Here is a 10,476-nt window from a genome sequence, read left to right as displayed (position 1 = left end):
TTAATTGCAAATAAGTGGGCAGACTTAGTTAGTCTGTCCACGCAGACCCAAATAGCGTCGTGATATAAACTCGTTCTTATCAAGCCAGTGATGTAGTCCATTGTCACATGCTCCTATTTTCATTTAGGGATAGGGAGATGTGACATCCCAAGTGCTAATTAAGGCAAATGGGTGTCAGATATAAATTCAAAATAATGAGTGCATGATAAAATTTATGCAGTGGAGCAAAATCATTACAAATCCTTTACAAATATATATAAGTTCCAATACATACATATATTGAAGCTAGAAGTGGCTGTAAAATATAAAACAAATATGAAGGCCACTTCTTTCACTATGCTATTGGACTCATCAGAGTGCGGGAACAGTCATGCACTTAAACATGTGGATCCACGGGATCCTCATAAACTTTCAAGGTAAGTCAGCCTGCAGTTCCTCACTTTCTTCCTCATCTTGGGGGGGCCATGGAAAGAGTGAGTTCCATATGCTCAGTAAGGAAAAATATATTAAATTAACATTATAAGATTTCAAAAGTTAGTTATTTTATCTTACCATTTAACTTCCTCACTTACCTATCTCACATTATGAAAAACCATTTATTTGTTAAGAAAATGATACGTTAATACAGACAATCAAACATACATCATGCTAGATAATAGAAACAAATTAAATAGATCATGAAATGCTCAAATTTTCGTGTCATGCTTCGTGAAGTCGTTACAACTTCCATCTCTGAGGGCAGATACAGATTTTCAACTACCCAAGTGGAATGACCAGATCAGATACAAATACGAAAATTTACTTAGGCCCATTTTCAGCTAGCCAAACCATGGTACGATCTATGACCACGTCTGTACTTGCCATAGTAGCCCTAATAGATATCTATAGCAACGACATTACTTAGCCACAGGTGACCCCTACAGATAGTGCGACATCACTCTCATTAGAGGATACATCGTCATCCCCTAAGAGCGACCCTCTTACGTCTTTCTAGACCAGACGGGGAGGAAGAAGCAAATACCTGAAGGGTAAGGGGAACAGATCCCCTTAGAGATAAAAATTTTAACGAGACATTTGATGAAATATATATGTTAATACAGATACACTTCGGACCATACAAACTTTATTCCACTTTTTTCTTCTCCTTTTCTTTTATACTTTTTATTGTTATCGATTACATATTATATTTATTACATACAAATTCATCAAATGTCTATAATTTACACAGCATGCTTGAAAACAAGAACAATTCGACCTATTTGAACATAAAAGCATATAAAATAGGTAAAATAACAATCATATTAGTTTAGTTTATCTAAAAATACTCCTTAAGATGTTGAAAAAAATATTAGATTCCTTACTGAAACCTTGATGTTTTCTCCCTCATCGTTCTCCTATATTTCTCTTCTTCTCTCACTAGACTACTATCTTTCTCTCTCTCTAAACCTTTAAAAATAAAAGAATGGAAGTGTGAAAATGGAGGGAAGGGGGAGGGCAATTTATAAAATTTTAGAACCGTTGGATTTACGCCAGGTGGTGAAATTCAATGAGAAGAGAGAGAAAAAGATGCTCGACAATAAAAATGATAGAGGAGGGCCTCCTCCATCGGTGGCGGTGCACTACCTGAGGTGGTAGTGCTCTGGCCGATGCGCTGTAGGCTAACTTATAGGCACACAAGTCTCCTACAGAGCGCGCAAGGCTTAGGTGCATCGTGCACCCCGTGTACAGGCCTACTACACGCAGGTCCCAGGTGCATAGTGGTTATTCGTGTGGGAGGAGACGCACAAATGGCCCACCTGCGTGTAGCAGAACGCGTGCTCAGGTCCTGACCCCACGCCGTACAGGCAGATGGGATCTACGTACTGAGCGCACATCCTACGGCCATTGTGCGCACGTCCTATGGCCATTGTGTGCACGTCCCGCAGCCATTGTGTGCACGTCCCATTGCCACTGTGCTTGCGTGCGTACGTGCACGGTGCCCAACACCCCTGCGGGCAAATTGCCTTCTCGGGGGATTTTTCCTGCGTGAATTTTTTTCCCGTTTCACCATTTTCCAATTTTTTTTCTAATTTTTCATGTTCAATTTAATTTAGTTAAATTTAAATCATTTAAAATAAAATAAATTAAATTACATTAAAAAATTTAATTAAAAGTTAAATAAATAAAAATCTACCAAAATCATGAATCACGATAAATGGCAAACAACATAAATTAATTAAGTTCAAGTGATGGGTGGTGTGTTACAGGAGACCTTGCAAAAGACCACTAAGTCTCTGATGCTCTACCTTGATCCTTTAGCAAGTGAAACATTGAGAGACATACTCAACGATATTCTTCTTCATTTCAAGTCTCCAGTAATGGCACCTTAGATCACGATATATTTTTCTACTTCTTGGGTAGATGGAAAATTTTGATGCATGAGCTTCCTTCACAATAGCCGATCTGAGATCGAGGTCATTTGGTACCCATATGCGATCTCGGAATCTGTACAACCCATCATCTGTTATTCTGAAGTTGCAAATTTCATCGGAAGTAAACTTGTTGATGTGCTTCAAAATCTCCTAATCCATCGCTTGTGCTTCCTAAATTCTCATGAAGAGTGTGGGCTAAATCCAGATTTGGACAAGTTATGCACTGTTGCTGTAATGGTTCAAGTAGAGACCTTGAATTATCTCTAGCATCCTCCAGCTAAAAGCCAACTACTGACCCAACATGGTCGATTCCTTCCAGTTAAAGGCATCTTTAACTACATTACCCTTACTTGGATGATACAGGATCTTGTATTCGTAATCCTTCAAGAGATCTATCTAGTGCCTTTATATCATATTCAACTCCTTTAGAAAAAATAGGTACTTTAGACTTTTGTGATTAGTGTAGATTTTAAAAGTGTTACCATATAGATAGTGGCACCATATCTTCAAGGTAAAGATAATTGCTGCAAGCTTGAGGTCATGTGTAGGGTACTTACACTCATGTGGCTTCAGTTACCTATAACCATAAGCGACTACCTGACCATGCTGCATGAGGATACATCCCAGACCAATATGAGATGCATCACAAAAAACTTAAAATTCTCCAGTGTTATCAGGGAGGATTAGCACCAGAGTAGTGGTAAGTTGATGCTTGTGTTCGACAAAACTTTCTTCACATTTTCATCTCAATTGAAGAAAAATTATTTTCTGGTAAGACTGGTTAAGGGAGCAGAAACAAGGAAAAAAATCCTTAATGAAGCACCATTAATATCATGCTAGTCCAAAAAAGCTGCGAACTTCCATGATATTAGTTGATTGGCTCTAGTTAATGACAACCTCGACCTTGGAAGGATCCATAAAAATTCCCTCACCAGAAACTATGTGACCGAGGAAAGAAATCTAATTCAACCAAAAGGAGTATTTACTTAGCTTAGTATAGAGTCGATGCTGATGAAGGGTCTCCAACACTTCAGTAAGGTGAACTGCATGTTCTTAATGGCTCTTAGAATACATCATAATAACATCAATGAAGATGATGACGTTTTAATCCAAAACAGACTTGAAAACTCTGTTCATGAGATCCATAAAAGTAGCGGGGGACATTGATCAATCCAAAAGGCTTGACCCTAAATTTGAATTGGCCGTATCTATAGTGAAATGTCATTTTAGGAATATCATCGGCCTTAACCCTCAATTGGTGGTAGCCCAACCTGAGATCAATTTTAGAGGAGACAGATGCTCCCTGTAATTGGTCAAACAGGTCATCAATACGGGGTAGAGGGTGTAACACACCAAAACTTTTACACTGAATTATTTGTGTAAAACTTCTATTTTTTAGGCCTTGAGGCTATTGACTATTTAAATTATGTTCTTAATTCTTGTATAATTTTGAGTTTTCAATTATTTATTTTTATTTTTTATTTAAATTTTTTTATAATTTATTTATTTTATGAAAATATTATGAGAATTTTTAATTTCAGAAAAAACGAAGGAGAAACGATGGAGAAATCCTGCAAAAAGGTCGTAAGAAAATTTTTCCCAACTACGCAGGCCCCGGACATAGTGAACACACACACACATGGCTAGTTGGACAAGCGCCTATACGCACGTCCCATCTGCACAGAGCACAAGGTGTGCAGTCTGCGAACACGACAATAATTGAGGGCAGAAATGGCAACAAAATAGAAAATACTAAAATATGAAAAGGATCACTTCTTTCACTATATGAATGGACTCTTCAGAGTGTGGAACAAGTCATGCACTCAAGGTTTGTGGATCCACAAGATCCTCATAAACTTCAAAGGATAGGTCACCGGTCAGTTCCGCATTATCTTCCACATCTGGGGGGCATTGTAACACCTCGCCCATCACTATGCTTTATTAATTTGGAAAACACTATTTATTTAGGCCTTTAGGCCGCATTGAACTCATTTAATTTACTCTGCTTGTTATTTATCGTAAATTGTAAATCTTGTTGATTTTTAATCATTTTGATTTTATTTAATTTTTTATTTTGTTTATTTCTAATTTAATTTCATTTATGTTGTTTATTTGTTTAGAAAAAAAATTAGAAATTTGAAAAAATCGCAAAATGGGAAAAATCTCGCCGGGAAGGACAGTGACTCGTGCCGGATGACTGCGAACTGTGTGCTCACGCATGCGCGCACAGTGAACACAGGATGTGAGCACAACGCGCAGTCCCATCTACACATACGGCATAGGGTTAGACCCTGCGCACGTCACCTCGCGTGCGGATAGGCACCGCGTACTGTGCACGTGCGGAAGGCGCCGCACACTGTGTGCGCGCCATCCGCACAGCAGGCCTGCGAGGATAGACCCCTGTGCTCCTTGGGCCTGTGCACGCGGTGCTCAGCGTGCCAAGGCCCTGCGTGCATGACAGGAAGCCTGTTTGCTTGCATGCTAGCCTACAGCACACCAAGTGGGCCACTACCACCTCGGGAGGCCTTTTTCACTCATTTTGTGTGCCGAGCATCTTTTTCTTCTCTCTCTTCACCGGATTTCACCACTTGGTGCGAATCCAACTGTTTTAAATTTTTATAAATAGGTCTTCCCTTCCCATTCTTCCCCACACTTCCATTCTTTCATTTTTCAAGACTTAGAGAGAGAAAAAGAGAGAGAGTGATTTAGAGAGAGGAGGAAAAGAAAAGAAGAATGGTGAAAGAGAAAATATCAAGGTTTCAGTAAGGAATTTAGTATTTCTTTTGATGTCTTAAGGAGTATTTTTAAAAAAATTATTAAATTATGATAATTATGACTTTGTCCGTTTTGTATGCTTGTGTGTTTGTAGGTCTTATATGCTAAACTGTTCTTGTTTTCAAACATGCTATGTGATTTATAGACACTTGATGTTTTGCATGTAATAAAAATAATATGAACTCACTATCATTATCTGGAAAGATAAAAGAAACAAAAAAAAAATGGAATGAAGCCGAAGTATATATCTGTATTGACATGCATAATGCATCAAGTATCTCGTTAGGTTTTTTATTTCTGAGGGGTATCTATTCCTATAGCCCCATCTGGGATATCTGTGTCCTCCTGCCCCATCTGGTTTGGAAAGACGTAAGAAGATCACTCCTTGTGGATGACAGTGTACCCTCTAACAAGAGTGGTGACACTAATATCTATTAGGGGTCACATTTGGTTAAGTACTATTGTGACTATAGATATATGATAGGACCACTATAGTTGGTACAGCTGTGGTCATAGATTGTACCGTGATTTGGCCAGCCAAAATTGTGCTTGAGTAAATTGTCGTTATCTGTATCTCATCTGGTCATTCCACATGGGTAGTTAGAAATCTGCATCTACCTTCAAAGATGGAAGTTGTAACGATTTCGCAAAACATGATACAAAAATCTGAGTATTTTATGATTTATTTAAATTTTTCTATTATTTGGCATGATGTATATTTTTTTGATTATATTAACGTATTATTTTTCTAATGAATAAATTATTTTCATTATGTAAGATAGGTCTACGAAGTAGCCAAATGATAAGTATTTATGTTAGAATAATTCACCTTTACAACCTTATGATGTTATTTAAATATCGTTTTCCATGCTAAGCATATGGTACTCACTCTTTCCATGCCCCCTGAGATGAGAAAAAAAATGAAGAACTGTAGGATGACCTACCCCTGCAAGTCTATGAGGATCCCATGGATCCACAAAACTTGAGTGCATGACTGTTCCTACACTCTGATGAGTATAATAACATAGTGAAAGAAGTGACCTTCTTTTGTGTTTTGATTTTATAATTGTAGCCACTTCTGGTCTCAGTATATGTATGTAATTAGAACTGATATATATTTGTAAGGGATTTGTATTAATTAGTTTTACTGTATAAACTTTTATCATGTACTCATTCTTCTATTTCTGTATTTGACACCCATTTGTCTTGAATAGCACTTGGGATGTCACGGGCATGGAATGGGTAAGTTCTATATACTTAGTAAGGAAATAAATATTTAAATAACATTATAAGATTTTAAAAGTGAATAATTATGTCATCAACACTTACCATTAGGGGTCACGTCAGAGTCTTACTTTATGAAAATAATTTATTTATTAAAGAAAATATCATATTCATCATATCATAGTCATAACAATCAAATCAATCATGCTGATAATAGAAAAAATCAAATACACCATGAAATGCTCATATTTTTGTGTCATGCTTCACGAAATCCTTCTGACTTCCATCTACTAAGGGCATATATGAATTTTCAACTATCGATATGGAATGATCAGATCAAATATATAACGACAATTTACTCACGGCACTTTTCTGCATTGTCAAACCATGGCACGATCTATGACCACAGTCGTGCCAACAACAGTGGTCCTATCAGATATTCTATAGCCACGACAGTACAGAGCCAAAGGTGACCCCTAACAGATAGTTGCATCACCATTCTCGTTAAAAAGTACGCCGTCATCCACAAGGAGTGGTCCTCTCACGTCTTTCCAGACTAGATGGGGGAAGGAAAAAAAATCCTCAGAGATAAAATCCTAACGAGAAACTTGATGCATTATGCATGTCAATACAGATACATGTTTTTCATACCATTTCATGTTTAATCTTGTTTTCGTATTTCAGAAAATTATCACCAAAATCAGGTCACTTAGATTATATGAAAATCACCAAGTACTTATATAATATTGTAACATGTTTTATCAAGAAAATTCACTTCATTTGAACAATTAAACATAAAACATGCAAATAATAAATTTCACGCTTCTTAGTTTTAATTTCTACAAATGCTCCTTAAGATGTACAAGAAAATACTAAGTTCCTTACCTAAACCTTGAGTTTTCCTACACCTTTCTTTTTCTTCTTCTCTTCTTCTTTCTCTAGATCACTCCCTCTCTCACTAAGCTCTTGGAGGATAGAAGAATGAAATGGAAGTGATGAGGAAAAATGGAAGAAAGGGGTCGCTATTTATAGAAAATAGGGACCGTTAAATTTGCCCCAAGTGACGAAATCTGGTGAGGAGAGAGAAAGTTGAGTGAAAAAAGAGTGATGCGATGCGACGCAATGGTGGCACATAAAACAGAGGAAGAAACTCCCAATTGGTAGTAACGGCACACTGCCCAAGGGAGCGCACGATGCTCAAGAGGCAGTGATGCACTGCTTAAGGCAACAACACGCCTCCTTAAGTCGGCTACGTATAGGGCATTGTGCGTAGGCCTACTACGCGCAAGCTTACGGTGCAGGTCTACTGCGTGGACAGTGCGCGCACAAGATGCACGGTGCCTTGCCTGTCCGTGGGTGATGGGACGAGCGCGCAGACCGGCCTTGCACCTCACGCAGATGGAACATGCGCACAGTGTGACCTCCCATGCTGGTCGCGCACACGCGCACGGCATGCAATGCCTGCACGAGCAGGTTTTTCCTGCAGACGTTTTCCATGCCTTTTTCTGTCTTTTCTCTAGAAAATTATTATTTTTAAATAAAAATAACAAATAATAAAATAAAATTGACAAAAATAACAAAATTATAATTTTTCAGAATAAATTAAAATCATGAATTAAAATTATAAAATATGATATAAAATTACGAGATCAATTTAAAAGAGTTCATGCAACCTTAAGGCCTGAATAAATAGAGATTTTCAAATATAAATTTAGCGCGAAGGTTAGTGGGGTGTTACATTCGCCCCACCTTAAAAAATTTTGTTCCCCAAATTTGTCTCGAATAAGTCTGGGAACTTTTCTCTCATCTCACTCTCTAACTCCTACGTCACCTCTTTTGAAGTGTGGTGCTGCCACTGCACTTTCACCATGGGGATCCTCTTGTTATATAAAATCTTGTCGGTCTAACCAAGAATTTCTGCAGGGAGTTCCTCATACGTCAGATCGACTTGTACCTGCATCTCATCGTGAGGAATAACATGAGAAGGGTCAGGGTGGACCTTTTGAGCATGAAGACATGGAAAACATCATGTAGACTCGCAAAATCTTGAGGCAAAGTAAGGCGATATGCTATGGGTCCAACACGCTCCATCATCTAACAATGTCCCACATATCGGGGGCGCAACTTCCCTCTTTTTCTGAACTGCATTTTTCCCTTGTTAGGGAAAATCTTGAGGAAGGCTTGGTCTCTAACTACGAACTCTAAAGATCTTCTACGATTATCAATGTAACTCTTCTGGCAGCTCTGGGCAATAGCCAAGTTCTTACAGATGATCACTACCTTCTCGATAGTCTCTTGGATGAAGTCTGGTCCCAAATGACGCTGATTTTTGACTTTTCTCTAGCAAGTGAGAGAATAATAGGGGCTACCGTACAAGGCTTCATATGGAGCCATGCCGATGCTGGAATGATAACTATTATTATAAGAAAATTCACACAGGGAAAGATACTAATACCTGTTATCGCCAACGTTGATGACACAAGCACGCAACATGTCTTCTAACATCTGGATAGTGCATTTAGATTGACCATTAGTCTGGGGATGATAAGTAGTGGTGAAGTACTATCTAGACCCAAGTTCTTCTTAGAAGCTGTCCCAAAAGTGGAAGGTGAATCGAGGATCTCGATCGGATACAATGGATGAGGGAACGCCATGGAGTCAAATAATTTCATTAACATACAAGTGGGCTAATTTACTGGTGAAGTCAGTGGTTCTGATAGATAAGAAGTGGATGGTCTTGGTTAGTCTATTAACGATGACCTAAATAGTATTTCAGTCAGAACAGGTCCTAGGTAGACTTGTGATAAAATCTGTAGTTACATGCTCCCACTTCCATTCCAAAATTGGGAGGCCCTGTAACAAACCGTTAGGTCTCTAGCGTTCTACCTTAACTCGTTGGTAAGTAAGGCATTGAGAGATGTAGTCAACAATGTCGTTGTTCATTTTTGGCCACCAGTATTGGCACTTCAGGTCCCGATATATCTTAGTACTTCCAGAGTTGATGGACAATTTAGAGGCATAAGTAGCCTTAAGAATATATGTCCTGATATCAACAAGGACCCAAATATGGTCCCAGAATCTGCACAACCTATCATCGGAAAGCCTAAAATTAGTAAAGTCGTCATATATGAACTTACTCAAATTTTTAGTGATTTCCTGGTCCGTGGATTGAGCTTTCCATATCTTCATAAAGAGATCAGGCAAAGGTTGGATCTAACGAGATAGGCACCATTGCCATAGTGGTTGAGGTGGAGTGCCAGCATAGTATCTACTAACTTTCAACTAGAGGCCATAGTTTAGGCCAACACAGTAGACTCCTTCTAGCTCAGCCCATTAGCAATTACATTTCCTCTATCGAGATGATAGATGATCTTATAGTTGTTGTCCTTTAGGAGGTCCATCAAACACCTCTCTCTCATGTTCAACTCCTACTGCGAAAAAATGTATTTTAAACTTTTGTGGTAAGTGTAAATTTTAAAGGTTTGCCCAAACATGTAATGACACCATATCTTCAAGGCAAAAATGATGGCTGTCAACTCCAGGTCATGAGTAGGGTAGTTTCACTCATAGGACTTCAACTATCTGGATCCATAAGTGACCACTCTATAATACTACATCAAAACGCATCCCAAACGAATATGAGATGCATAAAAGTATACTTGGAATCTTCTAGTGTTATTAGGGAGGATCAACACTGGAGCGGAGGTAAGACGATGCTTTAATTCCATAAAGCTCTCTCTACATTCATAATCCCAAACAAAAGGTATGTCCTTCCTAATGGATGAGTCAATGGAGTAGCAATCTTAAAGAATCCATCGATGAATCATCAGTAGTAATGTGCAAAGCCAAGGAAACTACATACCTTAGCTATATTAATGGGTAGGTTCTAATTGATCACTGTTTCAATCTTGGTCGGATCTATAGAAACTCTTTCACTTAAGACTAAGAAAGGAGATTCGATCTAATCAAAAGGAGCATTTGCTGAGTTTGGCAGATAGTTGATTCTAACAAAGTGTTCCAAACACTTTAGATAGGTGGACTGGATATTTCTCTGGGCTCTTAGAGT

The 10,476-nt window shown here is 38.3% G+C and overlaps 1 protein-coding gene across 1 annotated transcript; it reads right to left on the bottom strand.

Annotated features, from left to right (window-relative positions):
* Window positions 1-8,313: 8,313 nt before the first annotated feature.
* LOC148266827 (uncharacterized) lies at window positions 8,314-9,648 on the bottom strand. Its single transcript, XM_088216064.1, has 4 exons — window positions 9,629-9,648; window positions 9,297-9,513; window positions 8,520-8,750; window positions 8,314-8,409 (listed from the first exon to the last, which is right to left on the bottom strand). The coding sequence occupies exons 1-4, from the start codon at window positions 9,646-9,648 to the stop codon at window positions 8,314-8,316; spliced, it is 564 nt and encodes a 187-aa protein (XP_088072190.1).
* Between the last annotated feature and the right edge of the window lie 828 nt (window positions 9,649-10,476).

The sequence above is a fragment of the Carica papaya genome, chromosome 3 (assembly GCF_054855325.1).
Source record: "Carica papaya isolate Zhongbai chromosome 3, ASM5485532v1, whole genome shotgun sequence".
NCBI lineage: Eukaryota > Viridiplantae > Streptophyta > Magnoliopsida > Brassicales > Caricaceae > Carica > Carica papaya.
Note: the sequence above shows the minus strand (reverse complement) of the source record. Positions and strands in the feature narration are given on the sequence as shown.